The following is a 25,258-nucleotide window of genomic DNA, read 5'->3' as shown; positions in this document are numbered from 1 at the left end:
AACACACCATTTTAAAACATCTTATCAATCTGAGAAATTGGAAACGTTGAAAGAAATTTGAAAAGGGATGGGGGAGGGGTGTGCATGGTCAAGGGATGGGCCTTACGCTCCAGGATTGAACCCAAGAAACGGGTAAAATATATTTGAATCCTTTTCGTACACTATTTAATGTTTACAAAAAAAAATATTCGGCTGGAGATGAACAATAAGACATAATGATAATATTGCCACTAAGCTGTGTTCTATTCCGTGTGTATCTGAAATTTCATAAACACTGCAGTCTAACTTAACCATCAATATTTTTAGAAAATCTTTCACAACAATCTATTACGAAGTGTGAAAAAAAAGAGCACCTGCACAATCTTATTTTTTGAACAAACGTCACCACTAGACTTCAAAAACAAATCCAGCACAAAGCGCAAGAGAAGTAACTGTGCTGTCTGTTACACACCAATAATATTATCCTATATTCAAGGAGCATTAATTGCGGAGGTATTAGTATGTAATTATTTGGAGATGACACTTCAAGTCAAAACAATGACTGGCACTTTGAGAGGAAAATAAGCAGCGTCCATTACCACATCAAAAGCTGTGCTCACCACGAGGACAACATTTGCATGGCGACCACTTTCATCTTCATGGCAATTGGTGTAAATAACTTTTTTTCACATAAATGAGGGAACTTGTCAAAAGGACATCTTTTTCACCTGGATGATAAAAATATTCGCATTCTTAATCAGTCTACCAACTGCTTAACCCTAACAGCATTACCTGTGTAGACAAACACAATTAAGATCCAAAAACATATATAAGGAGAACATTTGAGGTCTTACTTTATGTCAAATCATTCTAGTTAGGTTCTAGATTGTTTGTTTCTTGTTTTGATCCTACTACTAAAACATATTTAATTATAAGTAGTATTTGGCTCTCATAAAACACTGAAGAAAAAAAGATCAAAGGCACCACTGTATTATTACTGGATTTTACTCTGCAACTTTTAAGATAGATAAAATAGCTTTGGATGTAATGATCTTTAATGATTCCAACATATCACAGTAAATAACCGTACGGCAAAGTAGACATTTTGTACTAAGCAGCACAGATGAAGGTTGTAGACTTAGATATCACTTATTATGGTTAATTTGACAAAATCATGGATTTGATGCAGGATATGAACCTCACTATGGTAAGAATCAGGGAAAGTCAAACATTACTGGTTTATTTGGCTCTAATATTGATTTGCCTTGTAAAAGTCAAGAAACTAAGTTAAAAAACTTTCTTCCTAGCCAATTCTATCTTAGCAGAGTGGTGACTGTTTATGACATTCAAAGGGGCAGGGTGCAGGAAAATTACTGTACTCTTTTCACAAATATAGCCATGCTTGGGTGTATCTTCACATGGGGTTTAGGTAGAATGTGCCAAGTCTTAAAGTGGAAGTTCACACTAGAATTACCCAATGAACATTAAACAGACATATAACCCATGTACCTCGATAAATGCATGGTACCATGTTTGATTTCTATCCGTGCTATGGTTGTCCAGCAATCAGCACAGGAAACATTTTGGCTATTCCCAGCTCAGCCCACCTCATGATATCTATGTCCTGTGATTGCAAAGTCTGACTGAAAACTGCTTCAATGCATTCCTTATGTACCCTGATGCTGTCAAAAATGTAGACAGCATGAGGGAAGCTGGCAAAATAATGGTACTTATGATTTGTGCAGTTAAGGGGTTTCGGAAGAGACAAGAAAATTTAACAAAGAAAAGTCCACACATAAATCTTGTATAGCTTTTAGGGTCATGTCACATGAGTCACAAGTCATTTTGTAGCAAAGATATCTATTAATTATAGAATCATTATACTTATCATTTGTGTTGCTAGGAGAAGATATACTACAAAAATGAATGGTTTGTTTTTAAGCAATCCAGTCATTTGTTGCTCAGTCACTGAGCAATAGACTAGCTGCAAAGTCACTACTTACAGCAGCTACTCATGTTAATGAATGCAGCTGCTGAATATATATCACACCAGCATTTTGTAACTGCATCGGCAATCATCTGCAACAGCAACTCTGTAGCAGCAACAAATCGTCAAAGAAAATGACCGGAAAAATTTACAGCGGCTGCAAATCTTTAACACGACCTTGCTAGCAGGACATGACCTTAACTGTCCATGGCAGTCCAACAGTCGGATTCCAACAGTCATTCTTTTCTTGTGCAGGTTAGAAAAAGAAAGCAACCATCTAAGTGGTTATTATGGACAAAAGCTAGACTTTCTGTTCCCCAGTTTTTCGACAAAGAACGGAGGCGGTCAACAGCTGTTTTCTTTCTCTTTAAAGAACCACCGGTTGGTTTAGACTTTTCATAGATAATAATTATGCAAGATGTTAGAACACAACTAAACTAACGGACTGGCAATGCAAAAAGTGACACTAGAAGTAGCTCCTTTGTTACATGCAACACTAGTACAATAACAAACAACTGTAGCTTAATTAAAAAAAAATCCTCTTTTCAAATCTAATTTTCAGAAAAAGTCTAATTAAGCATTTGAATAATAAAACTCTAATCTCTTCGCAACTCTTTTCAAGTATTAATATGTAAGTGTGAGTTTTGGGATTCCATAATGAACGCCACTGTAAGATTTTTTTTCTAATCAATGAGCAAAAAGCAGGAATGCAAATCCTATTCAACATCTTGAGAATACTAAGAGCTTTTTACGAGGCAAAGAACATGCTGAAAAGTTCATTAATTAAACAGTACTTGAAGAACAGATGGAATGGCTATCTGGACTCCAATTACTGTAAGTTGGCATGTAGGTTTGCAGACCTTAATGAGATTCAATAAAACAAGTGGTTGAACATCAATCACTATCAGTGAAAAAAAACTGTAAGATGAGCTGACTTGTTAAGCAACAAGTTAGAAAATAGCACTGTAACCACATAATGGAATTTCACTTCCTGGTCAAAAGCACTGAGGCCAGTTGAATGGTATAGAAAACATTATGCTGGCTGTTTTTTCTAAACCTTTTTATATATAAAAACAGAAAATCTGCATGTCCCATATTTACATATAATGTAATGCTTGTTAAAAAGGCTACAAAAAAAATAATTTTTTACAGTGTACAGATTTAAATGGTCTGAGTCCCCTGCACACACATATGTAACTGATGCATAGGATCCTCTGCGCTCACATACATGTAACTGATGCATAGTCTCCCTTGTGTGTGTGTACACATAGTAGCAATTGCCTTGTGGTCAGATATTCACCTACAATGCCTCCAGCACCAATAAATCCATTATAACAAAACGGACAAGAAAAAAAAATGCCTGCCAAAACTCTCACACTGGGCAAGAAGGGCATTAATTAGAGATACAACAAATACCCCAAAGATAGTACTGAGGGAGCTGCAAAGATGCACAGCATACATGGGAGTATCTGTTCATAGGGCTACTTTAAGCATATACACCACAGAGTGGAGCTTTATGGAAGAATGGGCAGAAACCCCCCCACAAATTGCGGTCACCATGGTGAATAAAAAAACATTGCTAAAAGAAATAAAAATAAGAATACATGTTTGGAGTTCGCCAAACAGCACATGGCAGACTTCAGATGAGGCTAAAATTAGTATTGTGCTCATCTTGGGGAATGCTAATTGTGGTGCAAACCCAACACTTCCAATCACATGCTGTGGGGATGCTTTTTTTATTGGCAGGGACTGTGAAACTGGTCAGGATTGAAGGGAAAATGGATGGTACTAAATACAGGGCAATGTTCGAAGAAAACCTGTTTCAGTCTGTCACAGATTTGAGACTGAGATGGAGGTTCACCTCCCAGGACAATGACCCTAAACATACTGCAAAAGATACACTGGAGTGGTTTAAAGGGAAACACTTAAATGTCTTGGAATGGCCTAGTCAAACCCCAGGACTCAATTCAATTGAGAATCTTTGGCATGAAGTGAAATGTGCTGTACACCAACACAACTCATCAGACTTGAAGAAGCTGGAGCAGTTTTGCCATGAAAAATGGCCAATAATCCCAGTGCCTAGATGTGCTAAGCCAATAGAGCCATACTCAAAGAGACTTGCTGCAAATGGCGGCTAGAGAAAGCACTGACTTTTGTGAATATGTATGCAAATTCAACTTCTGCAAGGCACTGTATACAAAAGGCCTTAGCTGCACAAACCTATAATTATGCATCTCACTAGCTCATATTCACAAAGAAGACTCTAGGCTACTGATACAATCACACTAGTCCTGACTCTAGGCTACTGATACCATCACAGAGACTTATAGTGGGGCTCCTAGCCACACAGATTCTCTCTCACACTGAAGCTCACACAAATAAACACAGAGGAACATGCTGTGTTGATTGCCGACCATTTTTCTTCATGACAGCACCTAGTGGTGACTGTTGAAATTGCAGTCCAATGAGTCTGCAAAAAGAGACTTCAATGACAAGGCCACCAGGCAGCATATTTTAGTCACCATGGTGACTGAAATTTGTTTTGCCCTACTACAGATAAAACAAGATGTGATGTTTTCAGTGGAGAGTGGAATAGGCTAGATTGGTATAGCTGTGAGATTATAGTTAAATGGCAAAGAGCAGGCATAAATACAGAAATTGCAGTAAGGAAAAAAATTTAGTCATCGAGGGCCCTTTCACAACATTTGCTTAAACGCATGCATTTACCTGCGTTGCTGCGACACCTATTAAGACAGCATATTGATTATGAATGGGCCACCATAATGCATAGTAGGCCAACGCATTTTCGCAGTGAACATAACGTAACGCAATGGATTGCTTCAGGGTGAATGGGCCCTTATGAAATAACTTACTGAAAATAAGACACTGAGGACTCTATTCCATCTTCTCAAAAATAAAAAGGTAGAGAATAACAGGCACGTGATGTTGCTTTTCTCCTGAGCGATCTGGAATTTCAAACTAAAAAAACATTAATTTTTTCTTTTTTCTGCATAGTATTAATTAGACCCTTGCTCATACAGAACTAAAAGGCTCTTAACCTCATCTCTTTGTCAGTTTGCCTTTGTTGCACTGGATCCCGAATACACGGAAAGTCTGCTCTTCAAATCCATGCAACTGCTCAGACGTAACAAAAAAACAAAACAAAAAAAGGGCATGTAATAGAAAAAAAGAGGCCATTTGTTTAAGTGACTTAGCTGCTTGAATATTATTCTCAGTTTTGTATCAAATCTTTAGCAAGATCATAATGACATTTTTATTGAATTTCTGTCCGTAGTAACAATTAAAAATGAAGCATGTGAGAAAAGCCGTGTCAAACTTTTAGAGGTTAATGGACTGCTCGAATGAATACATATATATTCTGACTAAATACTTTTTTGCCCCACTGTATATATATATATTATACACATACATACATACACACACACACAATAAAATAGTAAGTGCACAGGCAAAAATAAATAAATCTGATTTTAGTTTACTGTAGCTAGAGTGGTGCACAACGTATTTCACCATTGTCCCTTTCACTACTTTAGGACTGAAGCCAGCTTATTTATAACAAAGAATGGTATTCCGTATCCCTTACTAGTGATTATACAAACTAAAATGGACTGAACATTTCACACTGTGCAAGTGACCAGAATGGCTTCGGTTAGTGTAAACTTTTCAATGCAACACTAATAAAAAGGTAACTGTATAAATTAGGGCTGCAACAACTAATCGACATAATCGATTATTGAAAAAGTTGTCAACATTTTCAATCGATTAATCGGCTTCCGATTAGTTGGCTCTGTTCACGGCTCCACACACGCTGCGCGCCACACTTCCTCCCCACCTCACGTTTGCCGCTGCCAGACCCGCCTGCCCTCCCCGCCTCACGCTCACCGCCCGCCCACATCCACGATCGGCACAGGGACGCGGGGAGAAGTAGTAAGGAGGAGCAGGTGTGGGGGGATGACAGCCGCCGATGGACAGGCCCGATCTCAGAAGCAAGTTGCAGGAAGACTGCTCAGGTGCACTTTCCCACACATGGTGCTCTATAATGTATTGCTGGGATTTGTATTCCTCTATAGCTGATGGTACATTATGCTGTATGTTGTACAGCACAATGTACCATCAGCTATAGAGTAATACAAATTCCAGCAATACATAATACACTGTATGTATAATGTATTGCTGGGATTTGTTGTATTTCTATATAGCTGGTTTTATTCTGCATTGAGCTGTATAGAGGACTACAAATCCCAGCAATAATACATTATACCGTGCAATGCGGAATACCACCAGCTATAGAGGAGTACAGCACATCCCAGCAATAATACATTATACAGTGCAATGCAGAATACCCCCAGCTATAGAGGACTACAAAACACAGCAATAGTACATTATACAGCGCAATGCAGAATATCGCCATGTACTATTGCTGGGATTTGTTGTATTCCTCTTCTGCATTGTGCTGTATAATGTACTATTGCTGGGTTTTGTAGTCCTCTATAGCCGGTGCCATTCTGCATTCATTGCTGTATACTTTTACACTTTTCATTTCACTATATTGCACACCACACCATTTTTTTACTTCCACCGCTCCAAGCTTGCTCCTGTGATGGACTACAACCTCAATACAAACTAGTAGTCCCATCACTGAAGCCATTTTTTAAAATGTACTTTATTTTTTATCCGATTAATCGAACGTAATAATCGGCTAACTAATCGATTTTGAAAATAATCGTCAGATGCAGCTCCAATATAAATATTAAGTTGTTAGACAAAAATAATTAAACCAAAAAAATCTACAGGAAAATAATAGCTAGGGGGAGAAGACAATAATTAGGACTGATAAGGGGTTAAATAGGAACAAATTTGAACAAATTACTGGTCAGTTTGTTTTAACAGACATCATGTGCAGATCGAAGCTCATCCCTTTGATCTGCAGAGTAAAAACAAAATAAACAATGTTACTTTGCATCTCCCTATCACCAGTGTCAACAATGTTTATAAACACTGTGTAAAATGTTTTTTAACAGCAGCAGATTAAATTGCTGCTGTATTTATACAGCAACTCCCAGCTGTCATTCTGAGAGCCAGGAACTGCTGGAAAATACGGGTGAGTCAGAAGGGGCAAAAGAACAGGGCGTCCTACACACATACCCTGTGTACATAAATTAAATATTTTTAGGCATGTATAGCATGCCCAATGTTCACAACTGGGACATGAATGAAAACTAGCTATTTCCATTGCTTTACCTACCTGATTAACAACTGTCGAGATAATTCGAGATCAGCCATCAGGGCTTATATTGTTTTCAATGAGTCAGACAATCAACGGAACTGCAGTAAAGCACAACTACTGTGGAAGCAGAGCATGTGCATGTAACAAAAAAAATATGGCTGCCCCCATGGACATACAGTATATAAATAATAACAATACAGAGAAACAGAGTTTATTAAATATTAACACAGATTGGAAAGATGATTTTTCAGTATATCTACAATCCCCCCAAATATACACTCCTTTTAAGTAAGCTCCGTTTGACTTTGCCCATTTGTCTAACGAAAACCTAGGTCCACAAAACCTGAATTTTGTATTGGAGGTCCCTCCAGATTCTTTCCATCTAGTAGCCTGATTCACTAACGGGAATGGGGAGTTCAACTCTAAAAGATTAAAGCCACAATTAAAGTCATATTGCCAGGTCACCAAAAAACATAGCTGCTATGGTTTAAGAGTCAGAGGAACGCTAAGAGTTGCAAGACCCAAAATAATACTATGTTATTATACTAACTGACAGAACATATTATAAGAGACACTACGACTATATTATCAGAGTCAGTGAAGCCAAATTACCAGAGGCAGTGTGTCCATTTTACCAGCGCAACTGTAACTACAATATCAGCCAACGAAGCCATGTTAAAAATTCTAGCACTATACACTGATTATGACCACTGAGAGGTGAAGTGAATAACATTGATTATCTAATTACAATGGCACCTGGAAGTGGGCGGGATGAAGTTGATGTGTTGGAAGCAGAAATAAATGGACAAGCCTAAGAATTTGAGCAACTTTGTCAAGGGCCAAATTGTGATGGCGGGATGAAGTTGATGTGTTGGAAGCAGAAAAAAATGGACAAGCCTAAGAATTTGAGCAACTTTGTCAAGGGCCAAATTGTGATGGCTAGATGACAGTTAATACATTTTTTCCCCGAGTTCCTTAATGCTGGTTCCAATAGAAAGGTGTCTGAACACAGTGTATCACAGTTTGTCGTGTATGGGGCTGCGTAGCCGCAGACCAGTCAGGGTGCCTACCACCAAAAGTGCCTACAATGGGCACATGAGCATCAGATTTGGACCACAGAGCAATAGAAGGTGCCCTGGTCTGATGAATCACGTTTTCCTTTACATCATGTGGATGGCCAGGTGCTCGTGTGTCACTTACCTGGGGAAAAGATGACACCAGGATGCACTATGGGAGGAAAGTAAGCCAGCGGAGGGAGTGTGATGCTTTGGGCCGTGTTCTGCCATGCATGTAGCCATTACTTTGACACGTAACGCCTACCTAACCATTGTTGCTGACCAAGTACATTCCTTCATGGAAACAATATTCCCTGATGACAGTAGCCTTTTTCAGCAGGATAATGTGCCCAACTACACTGCAAAAATGGTTCAACAATGAGTTCAAGGTGTTGACTTGGCCTCCAAATCTCGATCCAAATTGAGCATCTGTAAAATGTGCTGGGAAAACAAGTCTAATCTATGGAGGTCCCACCTCTCAACTTACAAGACTTAAAGGATCTCCTACTGGCGGCTTGGTGCCAGATACAACAACATACCTTCAGATTTCTAGTGGAGTCTTTGCCCTGATGGGTCAGAACTGTTTTGGGGGGCAAAATGGGGACCTACTCAATATTGGGCAGGTTGTCGTAATGAAAAGAATTGCTATTAGAGACAACCTGAGCAGCTTAAAATTAATAATCTTTAATAATCATACAATACATTACAACATTGTCTTACCATCCCCTTACCATAATAACCCCAAAGTGGTTGTTAAAAAAAGACAACACATATAAATCACATTTACCAACCAGGTTTGTGGAGCTGTCCTCCAGCTGTGGTGCAACTACAAATCCCATTAAGCAGATAAGAAAACTGACAATTTTTAGCAACACAAAGCACCACAATTCATGGTAGTGTATTGTATTTTGCCAGCACTGCATATGCACTCCCTTAGTTATTTGGGGTGCAACTGAAAATGAATGGCACTGCCTGTATTAACATGTGCTGCAGTAATCAGAGTACTGAGGGATGTGTTGGCACAACACATAGGTTGGGCCTTTAAACAGTTCATAAACATGTTTCAAGTAAATTAGTAAAACATTTTAACTTTTATAAAGATACCAAAAAATATTTTCTAAATAGATTTATTGAAAAAACCCCCAAGAAAGCATAGCCTTTAAAATTCTGGGGCCCGACCATAGGTGCAAAGGAGAAGTAAAAAGGCCCCATGCTGCCTAAAAGCACTAACTTGACATGTCTGCTAGTAGGCATTGTATACACAAAAGCTGGGTACAACTGCACACCTGGCACTTTTGCTGGAAATGCTGGGTACTAAGAACTGAATCACTCAGCTGGGAGGGTTATACATATAGAATTGTTTCCTCAACAAATTCATCCCTTTGACCTCACCTTAAGTGTACACTCACTAAACAACAAGTAGTGCAGCGTTTGAACTTCACAACACTGCTGGCTCCTGCTGAGCAGCGTACATTAGACTAATGACCACAGCACACTTTAGCACCCACAAACAGTGCCAGGAAAGCACTTTGAAGATGTGAGGAACACATGTCAATTAGCATGATAATTCCAAAAAGAGGCAAACACAGTCACCACTCTTTAAACAGACGGGCTGGCTTGGAAATGTAAATGGTTTGGTAGATTTAGGTAGTAAAACTTCGGTCATGAAAATACTTAGATTGGAAATCGGACACATGACCTACATATTGTCCATTCAAATTCATGGGAATAAGCACTGTGAAGGGAGGTAATCTATTAAGTCTACATGACAAGCTCCCACAAATGAGTAAACTGCTTTACAGATTAAGCACTTCATGTCTGGCAGGTGTGTCCCAGGTTTTCAGGATGTTTATCTGGCACTGCTTTATTTAGCCTGAAGTAAACTTTATTTGTTTAATGACATTAATTCTATTTGATACAATATACTGATTTTTAAAATCTTTAATCTTTATGTGATAAAATAAGAATACAAATAGAAAGTGTTGGTTTTTTTTTTTCCTGGTAAAAGTAATAAAATTCTCTTATTCACAAATAAAAAAAAGTTTTATTTGCAAAAGAGCTTTTTAGTTTTGACCATTCCAGATGACAATGAGAGTGATTTTAACTACTTGAAAACCGGGCGTTTACACCCCCTTCCAGGCCAGGCCATTTTTCAGTATTCAGCGCTGCGGTACTTTGACTGACATTTATCCAGTCATGCAACACTGTTCTGAAATAAAATTTAGATAATTTTTTGGGGACAGATAGAGCTTTCTTTTGGTGGTATTTAACCACCACTGCAGTTTTTTTTATTTCTTGCTATATATTAAAAAAAGTGTAGAAAAAAAAACTGTTTCCCCTTTATTATGTTATGAAACATTTATTATAGGGATGCACAAATACCGATTTTTCGGTATCGAGTACCGATATTTTACTTTCAGTACTCGCCTATACCAAGTACCGATACCAGTGCTTCTGCTGGCATCGAGCCAGCGTCCCGCCAATCAGGCGGCGAATAATGAGCCGATTCCCAAACAGCCGGCTCCTTGCTGATTGGCTGGGAAGCGAGCTTCCCGGCCAATCAGGTAGCCTGGGAGCAGGTCATTACTCACAGGCCCTCTTTATGAAGACATCAGGGGTCTCTAAGACCTGGACTGCTTGTATGTAAACAGCCATCGCTGGCTGTTTAAAATGTTGACAGTTTCCCGCTCATATCTGCGTGAGGCGGTGCACACGAATGGGCATGGGTCCCATGGACGTTTTAAAAACGCCTATCCACATCTAGAAGGTGCACATCTGGCCGTATATGGCTGGCGGGTGGCAAGTGGTTAGTCACAGACCTACTGTGATTAGCACCTTGAACCAGTGACACAGGTCTTAGGGCCGGTTCAAACCATATTCAGTGCATTCTGGCACGGTTAGTGCCCGGAACGCACTGGATCGCATAATTAAAGCCTCACACATTCTGGGGTGGGAGGGGGCGTGGCAATGCAATTCATTGTGATCGCCCGCACCGGAACGCATGGTACAGCAATGCCCTGCATCCAGTGCGGTGCGATCGCTAAAAATAGTGTATGCATTTTTTACAACTAATAAGGAAATCCACCAGCACAGTACAGATAGGACTAATTGTCATAAACATTAAATTAACATTAAATAGGAGGGAGGCTAGGTAGGATTTTTAAGCAAGTAAAAAAACACATCTACAAATGTGAGCAGCAATTTTTATTTAAGCTATGCAATGTGTCTGGGAACATATTGCAAGTAAAAAATAGGCGTTATCCCAATTTGTCTGCAAATATAGAAATACACTTTAAAATTAGGTATACATAAACAATAAAAAAAAGTGATGCCATAGACTTTTGTCCCTTCAGAGAGAATGGTGTTATCTCATGGCACATATCCATTTATAAACTGGAGACGAAAATGTTAGTAAGGCCACCCATACTGATCCTAATAGAGATCAATGAAACTGTCACTTGCTACAATCTGGCAGGTAAGGGGTTAACTACTAAGTAAAACAGGTATAGCAGAGTATAGCAACGCAGTGGGAATTCAATGCATTGCTCACACAGATTTCCAATATTTTGGAACATGTAGACACAAAGCTCGGTTGGGTGAATTTTCTTAATTTTTTCTTACTGATGCACTCACAATTAGATCTCAAATTGTATCTACATTTTTCCAGTTTGAAACTGTTTCCTGTATTAGCTGACTTGTAACTAGATGAAAAACTTCATGAAAAATTTGAATTTTAAAAATATCCACAATAGGCATTTTTAAAAAGTGATTTTACAGATGCTTGTACATAAAGCAGTTTGTAGTTGTCCTTCGCAAACAGAGCTACATATAATTGTGTGAAATATTGAATGTTTTACCGAAAACGTATTAAAGCCGATTTATAAGTGAAAAATGCATAGGCTCGTTTTCATGAAAGAATCTGATTGGTTGCAATGGTCCACATTTCAATTTATCTCCAGTTTTCATAAACTCCTCTGTTCATTGCTGGTCTAAGCAACACTTTAGAAATTATATGCATAAACACGTAGGGGGGAAAAAAACACTGAATAAAAAAAAGTTATACTGTTCAGTGTTCTAAATAAATATAATTTAAAAAAATGTAGTTTAGAAGCTGAATGTATGAAGTTGCGAAATGATATATATATATATATATATATATATTTTTTTATACGACAAAAGCTTCCTGAGACTTTATAGCCTGAGGTTGAAAAGCATGGGTGTGGAAGGTGGCTTTTGTTTGGAAAAATTAGCAATGCTATGAGTCATTGTGCATTAGTGCTGGAATAGTTTTGCATCTTGTATGAATCCAGACACCATATGCCATGCGAGGCTCTATTACTTTATTCGCTGCCGTTGCAGACAGGGTAGGCACGTGGGTATCCCCAATGGAAAGACTGTCTCCTCTCAGTGGTGAGTGGAGGAACCCAGTGATCTGAACACATCAGACATTGTAGCTAGCAGCAGGAACAGCTGGTAAGCTAGCAAGGAGTGATGGCAATACAGAACTAGAATGTTAATGAGACTCAGTCAACTGACAACATGGCCAAGGGAAAAAAATTATCTTAGCTTTCCTCTAATTTTGCAAAGAAAACCACAAAAAAAAGACAAGGAAATGCCTACACTTGCTTACAAACCTAAAACATTCTTGTATTTTCTTATGCAGAGATAAAAAGTTGTTGACGAAGACCTCCATGTACTTGAACATTTGCCCCAACAGTTCTTGTCTGGTTATATTAAATATCAATTTACACCTGCTGCTCCGCAACAAACCATAAAACAAAAAAGTTGGGATGGCAAAATAAGGCCGATACGTCAAAAAATGTTTGAAGTATCTGTAAACTCTTGCTTGTGTTCCGCTAGTGTAGGCAATGGAAAATTACATGTAAAGGAAATGCTAATGAACTATCCTGCTTAATATTCCTAAATGCAGTGGCTCCTCAAAAGCTCAGTGATACGTGTATTATGGCCCACTGAGTGGCGGCTGGTTACTGCGTTAATCCGGCATATTTAAGTGGAAGGAAAATGAAGCTGATGAAGTGTTTGAGATGCCGACTGCTCAATTAACCCTTTAAGTGCTAAGGTGGCCTGCAAACACCGCATATAAACAATCTGAAATGAAAGATGGGCAGCAGAAAAGCAACATGCTGTGGGTCACATTTCCATCAAATGCCAGGATTCAGTGCTGAATATATGATTATCGCTGTTGAATGTAGAATTGGCTTAATGCAAAACGCCTCTAAAAAAAAAAGTCGAATGAAAAATGGCACAGTAGGAAACTCAATTATTTCACTAGGCTCTAGAATGTAATAATTAAAGTGCTTAAAATAAATGAATGTAAATGAGTTGTTCCAAAATATGATAAATATGTGAAAAAATATGCAGACACGTTCAGCTTTCATGAAATTATATGAGCAAAACTGCAATCACACAGTGCTGTTATGTAGTGCTATGATGAAAAACAAACTATTTAAAATGGGGTTAAAGGAGTTTTTTTTATTTTGGATAAGTTGTTCATCTCTTTTACATGTTACTAATATGTACTGCTACTTAGTATAATCAAACAGGAACAGGCAGCAGTACCTTTACTGATCTAGTGATCCAAGGTATTCCAGTAAGACCCTAAACTTTAATTGAAGAACTAAATCCAAATACAAAAATTAGTTCATGCCTCATTTTAGGAGAGGACACAGCCATACAAATCATTCTTTTTTGCCCCTGGGACAAATGTACATCCAGAACTGCTTGTTTTACAACACAGATACCACCCAATATTGTACATTTAAACCAAGCTGAATTCAGCTGTTTTAGTCTTGTTAGCCATAAGGCTTGGGAACCATCAAGACTAAAACTAGACAGGTTATTGTGAGGTGGATTGGGAAGAACCAAAGAGCCCTCCACTAAACTAGTGTGATGTACAGAAGAACCTTCCTAAAACAGAAATATCACAAATACAACAGATGTAAGGGTTTACGGATGCTGTGATTGGCATACACTGCACTGATATAATTGCTTACAAGCCCAAAACTGGTGTAAGCAGTTTGAAAAAAAAAAAACAGTCCTATAAAACTTCATTGTATCTGTGCTGTAAAAAAAAACAGTTTTGGCTATCCCTGCCTTGCTACAAGTCGACAGACCACTGACTCCTTTCGAGGACATCTGTGGACTTGGGGTGCCAGTTCGACATGCGCTGTCTTTGATCTACACGATGCTCGTTGCCCCATCTCCTGAGTTTACCCCCTCAGTTCCTAGTGAAGTGGGTGTTTTATTTTCCCCTCGCCAGAGGGACAAGATGGTGTACTTTGCTCTCAAATGCTCGATAGCCAACAGATTCCAAGAGCAGGTGTATAAAATCTTATCCCGATGGTACCGGGTCCCACACGTCCTACAAAAGATTAACCCAGTCATCCCTGATACATGTTGGAGATGCGGTTCAGCGGCGGGCACCATATTACACATCTTCTGGAGTTGCCCCTCCCTGACTAAATTTTGGACTGAGGTGGGAGACTATCAACAAAATGGTGATTCCGGAACTGGTGCCGAGTCCTGCAGTGTTTCTACTACACATGATCAGTTTATCACAACGCCAATACAAAGCATCCCTGTCTGTTCATTTGCTCAATGCTGCAAAAACATGTATCGCGCCCCTCTGGAGGTCGACCCATGCTCCATCGCTGCGCCTATGGCTCTCTAAGGTCAACGAGATCTATCAACTGGAGGATCTCACAGCCACTGCTCATAACACGGAAGAGCGATTTCATAACACCTGGAGAGCGTGGACGCACTATACCACCACTGACTCCTACCTTCAGATCATGGCCCCTGATTATTGCTCTTAGTACTACTTTCTGTGCGGGGGTCCCATGCCCTGGTGTTGTCAGCCTATAGCCCTGTGCAATTGAGCCTGGTGCTTGGGCTGTGCCCTGGAGCATATTGACTCACCTGAGGTTTTGTTATCCTTATCGTACTCTTTTCTTATATGCTGAAATGTAGGACGCCTGCGTGCAGTCCCTCAGGTTACATATTTGTGTCAGACTTCTATTCTGCTCAATAAACGAAGATTTAAAAAACCCCAAAAGAAAACAGTTTTGGATGCTTAGTTAGCCCCAAGGCAAAAAAATGATGGTCTGCATAGTTCTGTCCCTTACATTTGGGGATTGCAATAGATGTGATACATGTAGATAACTTTTCCACTTACCATTGCAATGCTTTGCCTATGCAAAAAATAATAAATGCATATTTTTTTTCATCAAAGTAGGTACACTGATTACATTTTTGCAAAAGGTGGAATATGCGTTTTATGGGTCCACAGACAGCACTACAAATCTGACAGATTCTTCCAGGGATGTGCGGTCAGGGGAGGCGTAGCCTCACCTAGAATTATGGAGAACTTCATGTCTGAAGTTGACAGCTTTCTCTCCATTCAGATCGGCATCTAACAGGTTACACAGCAGGGAAATCCTCCGCGCTGTGTAACCTGTCACGGAGCCTCAGCGGTGAGGAGCAAATGAGGGACAGGTAGGCTCCTCCCTTTCTCCTTTACACTAGCTTGGGAACTGGTTGGGGCGGGGTTTCGTCCGGCAGGGCTTCAACCGGCAGGAAGTGGGTCTTCAGCCAGAGGGGGCGGGCTTTGGTCGGCGGGGGCGGGGAATGGCTCACGGCGAGCAAGTCACTGGATTCTTCCCCCACTCTATTCACCACTACAAATCTGGCTGGATTTCATCTTCAACCATGAACTTTTACATAGTTCATATCAACAGCTTAGAGATAGAAATACAGCTAAAAACAAACTGTTCCATTGTTAGTTATATAGGAGAGTTAAGTTCTAGTCTGACAAGCAAAGAATTCCAATGGGAGGAGCATACAGAGGAATTAAGATACAGCAATAATAAAACATAAAATGTCCCGAATATGCAGCTCTCACCAACAGGAAATGTGTGCAAACAAAAGACAGGAGACTGTAAGAATTATTTACTTAAATACACAAAGGTGGTTTTTTAAATATGCAGTCTCTGTGGCTTGGTTACCTAGTAAGATATTGGACCTGGATCAAGCATGCAACCAGTATAGCCTGAAAAATCAGTATTCCTATACTTCATGCTTTTCATCACTAGGTAGAGAAGCCGGGATCAGCCCCAAACCCCACCCATTAAAAAATCAACTCTGCAATGGTTGCTTCCAAATTTTATTTTCTCACAAGTTCTCTTTAACTGCTAAAAACTGCAGTTCTTCTATAATACTTACTACACAACAGTTTGTAGCCAACATTATTTGTATTGTGCTACTACCCAATCTGAAAACAACAGATTACATTAATTAATGGTCAATGGCAGGACATTTTTTGGGTGTATTGGTCTATTGCCTGCATATTTTAGATCCTAGGATCCAGCTATTCTTTTTAAATTGATAATTTCTATTTATAATAGCACAATGCAGTGCCAAGCCTGAGTTTGATCTTCACAGGAAACCTTGTACCCAATAAACATGGTGGAGAACAATGGAAAAGCAGTAAGTGTCCAACCAAGCAATCTAAATTTCATCTGACATATCCTAACTTTTATTAGTTAAGTCACAGTGCTAGTTTTAATCACTGATAAAATCATACATTGTACAAGCCTGCATCCATTATATAATTGTCTCGTGCTATGCACACAATTCCCAGAAGATCTGAACGAAAGTACAATCACTAAAACATAAGGGTTACCATGCTAGGTTCTGTAAAACATACAGTGCTTAAGTGTAGGAATTAATTTTTCCCAATTCAACATTAGAATTTAAAAATGAAAAATAAAAGGCAAGCTCTTAAAGTGTGAAAGAAATGGAATCTGACACATTTCTGTTCAAGTTCATGAAGTGGGCTACAAGTAAGGGGACATTTTTCACCATCACATGTAATGCTACCTAAAAGCTTTGCCTTGCATGAGTTGTAACAGGCTAGGGCAGATTAGAGCCATCGATTGATGCCTGGAGAAGGTTCTCACTGTGAGAACGGAAGGTAAGCATTGGAGACGGAGCTAAACTATCGATCTGCAGCAGCAGGGAAACTGCACTTCAAAATGAAGGTCAGGGCTTCTTTATCCCACCTATTATAACTACCGCAGTGTTCGTCAGGACACAGCCAAGATTGGTGTTGCTTGGGCAAGTGCTTATGTCTCAAAACTCCAGCCTGTCTTCGCAAAACCAGCTACAATATCTGACAGCAGCAGCTCAAGATGGCAAGTTAAATCTTGTGTTTCTGTCTGAACTAGGTAACAAAGACCGACCACAGACAAGCCTGTCAATCACAAATGAACATCTCAGGAAGCAGAGCTGTAAGGTGCCAGGGAGAATAAATTGCCACAGCAATGTCAACCTCTCCTCTAGAGTTCCATAATCATTTCCAAATGAATTCGCATGCAGGAGCTGGATGGGCACACTCCAGCAACTGGTAGGGGAGGTAAGGAACAAGGGATGTAAATCGTATAAATAAAATGTGCCTATTACTTCTAAAGGCGACGCTGTCAATTCCATTTAAACTAAAATGGCATCTAAAGATTTTCCTGACAGGTATTGGAGCTTACAAAAATATATGCAATTTAGAAAAGGACAGTTTATGAACTTGACACTTTCCTCAGTACGGCTTAACACAAGTCTGACCTTGCCTAAAGTGTATGTAAACTCTAACAATTAACCTTTCTTATTGTTACCTTTTGGTTTGTTAAATATACCACTGAAAGTTTTTATTTATATATATATATACATATATATATATTTGTTTGATAAGTGCAAAAAATACCTGTTGATGACGTCAGAAATTCAGAGCTGCCCTCCTTATTTGAAGAAGCACAATTAGTCCTACCAGATCTTATCATGGACCACAGAACAATTAGTCTGTATAATCTGAAGAACAGGATAGGGGGAGAGTTTGAATTTAAGACCTGAGTAAATTTCTAGTAGATCAACAGGTAATTTATCTGTACTTGAAGGGTCTTTCAAGGGATAAAACATAGGGAACAGTGTTTATATTGCCGAGATGTACTGTGTGAGGGTGTATTTACATGTATATATATACACACACATTTTTTTTCTTTTTGCCCCAAAATCTATTTTAGTATACCAAGATCATTCAGAATGTCAAATGTTTTCTGTACGGTGGTTACTACACTGTGCTGGCAGGCTTTTGCATGCATTAAGCAGGTCTTGCATTCCCATACAAATCTATGGGGATGCAATATCAATATGAAGCAGGTCAAATGCAGGTCAGGAGGTGATAAACTGCAAATGTACCTGTCAATTAATACGAAATAATCCCAAGAAGCATTTCAAACCGATGTCAAACTGATCGATACAAACCCAAAAGACACAGGCCCTAAAAAGGCAATGCAAAAGTTATACAATTTGCACAAACGTTATAAAAAAAGATTTCATTCACATTTATGTATAAATGTTAAAAAGTTAACAACATTTTTTAAATCAAGGTGGCATAGCAGGGAGCAATATTTTTATATCAAAACTCTTCAGCTATACAGCAGAAGGTCAGTCTTTGTAATTGCATGTGGTCATCACCTTTCTCAATAACCATGATCGGTTCCGATTAGGTGGTAAACTTGGTGGTGTCAGATGACAACAAAGTGCTGCCAAAAAAATGGAGCAGGGCAGAGACAGGCAGGGAAAGACTGGACACCTCTCTCCAGACTATGCCTAGAGAAAACTACAGGAGAGTGAGTATCGGTGACCCTGTAGGTAACAGAGCTGCAAAGATGACTAGTCTCCATTGCACTATGCATTCCACTTTAGACTTCTGTGCTTAGAATAAAGCTTTTGAAGCTGAAAGATAACATCTCACTGTTTGCTATGTTCAACACGTCAATTCTTTGCTTACTTCAATTGTCTAATTGCAGATCGGTGTTACAGTTTACTCCAAATTGCATTCTTTGGTTATAAAATATATTATACAGTAAAAAGATTTAAAATGACAAATAAAGCACTAGTACAAGGTCTAAAGATACGTATGGATTTTATCGCAGCAGATGGATTAAATTAGCAGACAAAGAGCGCATTAGTTCCAATGCTGTTTGGCGCCTATATAATGCTACACATTTATAATGCATGATGTGTGCGCTATGGCAAGACTGTTTATCTGAACATGGAAAACTTAATTTTACAACGAATAAATATGAATAATTCATACCTCTCCTACCATGTAATTGTTGAAATTAAAATTCTTTGCAGTAGGGTACAAATTTCAAATGCTCACTACTCTAACATCATCTTTATTACGCTTACATAATTTTAAATGCTTATGGGCAAACTAAAGGCTGACCAAATTATGTAATTTGGTTTACTATATCGGTCATTACAAAGTATGCTCCTAACGTAATGTTTTAACTTGAACATGATCAAAGCACTGACACATTGCAATAGATGTATATGGCGTTTCCAGAGAACCCTAAATTCCTGCAAGGTACACAGGCATGAGATTTCAGTTTGCTATCCAGCCACAAATGGGTGACTTTCTTATTTCGGAGGGGGACCCCTGACCCTTCTGGGTTGTTCACTGTGCTGATCACTATTAATGCCCTAGCCTAAGCAGTGAGGAAGTTGCACTGCGCCACACTCCACTGACCTAATCATGAATAGTCCACCAATTCAAACGTTTGTGTTTACAGATTTGATGAACAATAGTGATGACTAATGTGTGGTCAGATCATGCATTAACCCCTAGGTGTCTGCATTTTACACCTGCAGTGGATTTTTTTTTGGACAGTGTCTCTTTAAACTTTATGCAAACTGAAATATTTTTGGCCAGGACAGACCTGCAAGGGTCATACTACATTATCATATTGGAAAAATAAATGATTGTTGGATACTGGAAATGCAGACACAAGATAAAATAAAGTCCAGGTACATTTCTTTAAAATAAGTTAAAAGGCCAATTAAATATAAAAAACATTTAATACTAAGCACCTTTAAAAAGTAAGCCTTTTACTGTGACTCCAGCTACTTTGGTGGTAAAAATATGCCAATAGATGGAGGGTATTTAGCAGCCGGTCGATGCTATTGCTTTGTAAAATATAGCTGAGCATGCATGAAGTGGTCTTCTGCAGTATGTTAAGCCGCACAGGGTGAATTATAAAATAGCCAGACACTTCTGTTACACACTGGTGGATTGGGTTACTCCAAATTCCCAATGAATCCACTCAGTGTTGGCTGCATTCTGATCCCAGGAAGCAGGTACAGGGACCACAGTGGACTCATGATCTACTGTATATTGTCATTGGAAGTGATTTGTGAGGTCCACACGAGAGCCAATTAGTAATAAAAGTACTATTTTTATAAACTTTGTAACGACACTTTGCCTATTCTTACAGGATTGCACCTTCATACAGAACATATTGTAGTGGTACTAGAGTTATCCTTAAAAGCAAGAACCAGCTACATGCAATGAATACTGAAAATAATTTGAAGTAGTAGCACTATCGGGAAAAAAGTTCCAAGAGCTAAAAATGAAATTGGTAAGGACGGTGGAATTTGTCATTATGATCAAATGATTACAGTGCAAGCCCCTGAGATTTTTCAATGGCTCAGCAGGTTACTGGTCCCCATGGAAACCAAATCTGGTACATTGTCCTATACTCAGCTGGAGTATTGAATGTTGGGGTCTATTGTGCATGATGAGATTTCTTCTGCAACCTTCCAGCAACAGACTTCAGTGCTTCCTCCTGACTCGCTTCTAATTGAGATGCAAATGAATCTCTGCGGCTGATTACACTTCCCTCAAAGCTTCTGACAAGTGCAGCTGTATCCAGAGTTTGCAGACGTTCCAACAAGTGACTTCAGCTGTCTTTACTTGAAAACGGCTGCCAAGCTTCCACTGTCCTTGTGGAGATAGATTTGTTTCAGAAACACCCCTTCCCTAAACTCTAGCAGACACAATAATCCATGAAGCCATTGTAGTGGCTTTGTACTGACTGCAGTGGAACCTGCACAGCACTTTCATGTAGCCTAATCAGGGTGTACGTTTGTGACTACAGGTCAGGTCACATTTTACTGAAATACCTCCTTTATGGTTGTTCAGAGTTTTATTATGAAGATTTGCTGTTGCAAAATTCTGGGTAAGTATGTAAGTATGTTTCCTGAGATCATGTGACAAAAAGGGATTTTAAGCAATAGATTGACCTGGTGCACGCTGGATAAAAAAACAAAACCAAAGTCCTGTATAGGTAAGTTCTGAATGTATTTGAAGGCTTAAATCTGCACTCTCAACAAGCAGCTAAATACACACCTGATATACATATATAGCAACCATTTTGCATAAAAAAGGATTTGTAGTTCTTTGCAGACAGTTTTGTGATCCAGACCCCCTTGCTAAACAAATATTCAGATCTTCAATCTCCACTGGGAGGCTTGCAGTGTATGTGCAGCAAATAAATCTGCGTGAACGATGCAATGCTATTAAATCAGCAGTGACCCAAAACCCCTGGGAAAAAATTCCTGCATCTAGTGGAACCCATGCAAAGAATTTGTGCTGTTCTAAATGCAAAGAAGTGCCCTACCCAGCAGTAGACAGGTGCCCCTAATAAAATGGACACTAAGGGGCTGATTTATAAATCTTCCATTCAGTGAAATTCTAGATGAATGCTGTCCACATGGCAATACTGCCACCAGATGGTAATAAGGAGCATAGGAATTTCCTATGCTTCTTGACTCCATCTAGTGGCGGTAGTGCTGTGCGGATGATATTCACCCAGCTACAAGTTATATGCTGGGCAGAAGATTTGTAAATCGGCCCCTAAATGTATGTACATGGGGCAGCCATATTTGCTCTTTACATATGCAGTATGCTATCAATGATTGAAAACAGTAGTCTCTATATTTGGCTAACTGTTAATGACCACACCAGTGTTTTAAGGCTCTATCATGTATAGGGTGGTCAATTCACTTCAATGGGCTGCCCTATGCATGTCAATTGCTGCAAAGAAGTCCCCAAAGTACTTTGTTACCATGCTTTTTGATGTGATTTCATGCACACAAAAGCGCATTGTCCAGCAAGGTGCATTGGGGTGCCCTTAATAATTAATGGCACTGCATTGTATCTGAAAAGCATTGTGGCATACTGCCGCCATGCGTGATAAAATGTGCATCTTTGCAACAATGCACAGATGCAACCGGAGCCTAAGGCTGGGCACACACCTTACAACCATCGCAAGACTTTTGTCTTGCGATAGTTGTAAGGTACTTAAAAAAACTTACGATCTGCCTATCTTGCGATGATCGCAAACAACACCCTCTGAGGGGCGGGCTTTCGATGACCGCAATGCCGAACGGGCAGTGTACCGGCCCGTACGGCTTTTATCGTACGGACATGCCACAAACCCGCCGAACATCGTACGATACTCGGCGGGTTTTCGAACATGTCCTTAAGTTTAAAGTCGTGCGACCTTACAGTAGTAGAGGTCGCACGGCTTCCACAAACCTTACGATAATCGTACGATCGCGGGATTTCCCGCGATTATCGTACGATTATCGTAAGGTGTGTGGGGACCTTAACACTGTGCAACAATGCACAGATGTAATGGAGCCTTTTCAAGCTTTCAACCAGTAGTACCAGTACCCCAAGAGGTAATTCTTTTTCTAATAACAAATGTATCATAGTAACTTTATGTTTCAGCTACATGAATCATACATATATTATATATCACATGTTTCCATTTTTCACTGGTATGGAGATTAGCATTTTAAGGGTACTTTGGATTAGCTCACCACCTACAAATAGGCAGTGCTTGCTAAAAACAGATGTCTTTAAAGAGTTATTTCAATACAGTGGAGAAATACATCTTAAGTGTACCTTAGGAAGTTGGTTGCCGTTTTTGTGTAATATTTTTAAGAAAGCCTGCTAGCTGCAGTTTAAATGTAATTTTCAGCTAGCACTTCTACCAACATGGTGAAAAGTGCTGCATGATAAAACACATTATATATGTGTGTGATAAAACACACTATATATTAATATGAAGTCATGTACACGCATGAGCTTCAATGAATAAAACACTTTCCAAAACGATGCATGCAAATAACAAAGCCACGCACAGAACTCACAAAGTACATGAAAAATGTAAAGTGAAAATGCATGCACACTACCAAAAATATATTTCAAACATGGAAAAAGGTGTTTCAAATTCACATTAAAATTACAAACATTTGAGTGTTTATATATTAACGAACAGTAAATGAGCTTAAAAAGCCTCAACTGACCTCTGTGGCTGCAGGCACTGTGGAGCAACTCATCCTCAAATTTCACAGTAGACGCAATTAAGTTGTTCAAGTCGCCCAGCAGTTCAGCTCTCCCTGCTCCTTCTTTTCAAGGTGACTCGACAGCCTTCTCATTTCTAATGTAAACACAGAGCAGGATGGGCGGAGCGAGGATAGCTGAGCTGCTGTTTAAAGTACGGTATGTGGAAAATGTTAGCTTGAAAATTACTTAAAACCCCCTAAACAATATATATTTTCTGAAAGTAAAGGACCTATACAATAAAAACATACAAACTAAACCCAATCTGCTCCTTATCTGGCCAGCATCTAATGGATGTAAACCTGAAAGTGCTTAGAGTGGAACACTTCCTGGTTCATAGTAATGAGGAGAGCTTGGGGAACGGATCCCACATACTTTTGCAGTGAGCGCATTATAACCCTTGATTGCCATAACGTGTAGTCCTTGGTGGTCGACAGATTAAAAGAGCAACAGAAGCCAGTGAGGGCTTATTTTAAAGCATATTAAAAACATGTACATTTTACATTTCCATAGCTGACCAAAGATTTGCTTTATGTTTAGAAATGTAGGATGTACGCTACAAGTTATAAAGAAACCCTAAAACAAAAACCAGCCTTATTTCCGTAATATTCAGCAACACATTGTTTTTCTTCTTGCAAACATGAAAAAGTGCTTTAAATATGTAGGTGGATCTGACAGAAATGTGTGTATCTGGTTGATAAGAAAAATCTATAGATTAAAAGAAAGAAATCTATAGAGTAGAACGTTTAAGGCCCAATCACTTTAATGAGTGGCATTAACGTGCAAGTTACTGTAACATGCTGCAGCGCATGTTGAATGCCTTGACTGACCCCATTGGACGTTGGCAACAAACGCGCATTGCGTACCCAGAAATGGTGCATGCACTCAATTTGTCAGGACACAATGCAACATGTCCGTCAGTGAGGTGTATTTGGGTGCCATTCAGAATGAATGCCACTGCATCATACCAATACATTTAATGTGGATTGTGGTTAAGCCCACAGTAATGTGCATTTTACAACAAATCAATAATGGGACTGGACCCTTACAGTTATTCAAAATACAAGATAACACAGATATTGAAGGGGTATAGCTATTTAGTTTTAAAATCCAGTTCTCATAATCAGTCGAGGCTTGCAAGGGATCATGGGACTTCTGGAATGTGCAAACAAACAGACTCTTTTGTGATTCTAATGACTAACTAGTAGTGATACGTTCCCCCACATCATTTTCCCTCTTAAACATAGCATTTTTATTAATGTTTTATCCTTATGTAAGCAAATAAACCACAAACCAGCTATTGTACTTTTTTAGGAGTAAAAGAATGCACAGAAGCACTTACCAAAGGAAAGTGAAAACCTGTGTTTAGACATTACCATGAAAAGGATACAAGCTCTGGTAGAGAGGGATTAGGGACTTGACTGCTCTGCTGGCATTGATGCAGGTTGCACACACAAGTGTTGGTAAAAGCTTCTCGGTTACAATAGCGCCGTCAAAAAGGGGACCAAAAAACGGCACCTATAAAATACAAATACATAATGTGTGTAAATACACTGCAAAATTGGTTCCTCCTGTAGGAAAAATGTATTTATTATTCCAGGTTTCAGCAATCATTGCATTTTTCTTAATATTTATGGTTGTTATTGGTATGAAAGTTGCTTTTATTTAGTAACTGAACACAATTTTTTTTGTTTTAACAAAAAAATGATAGTATATATTATATA

General features: G+C 39.1%; 1 protein-coding gene across 1 annotated transcript in view; it reads right to left on the bottom strand.

Annotated features, from left to right (window-relative positions):
* RALGAPA2 (Ral GTPase activating protein catalytic alpha subunit 2) overlaps window positions 1-25,258 on the bottom strand; it is a 291,675-nt gene that overhangs the window by 60,622 nt on the left and 205,795 nt on the right. Inside the window, 1 exon segment of the mRNA XM_018576654.1 lies at window positions 24,925-25,052. Within this exon segment, the coding sequence (XP_018432156.1) occupies window positions 24,925-25,052 (128 nt within the window).

Source organism: Nanorana parkeri, unplaced genomic scaffold, assembly GCF_000935625.1.
Source record: "Nanorana parkeri isolate BGI_ZX_2015 unplaced genomic scaffold, ASM93562v1 scaffold72, whole genome shotgun sequence".
Lineage (NCBI taxonomy): Eukaryota > Metazoa > Chordata > Amphibia > Anura > Dicroglossidae > Nanorana > Nanorana parkeri.
This window is presented reverse-complemented; position numbering and strand designations above follow the sequence as displayed.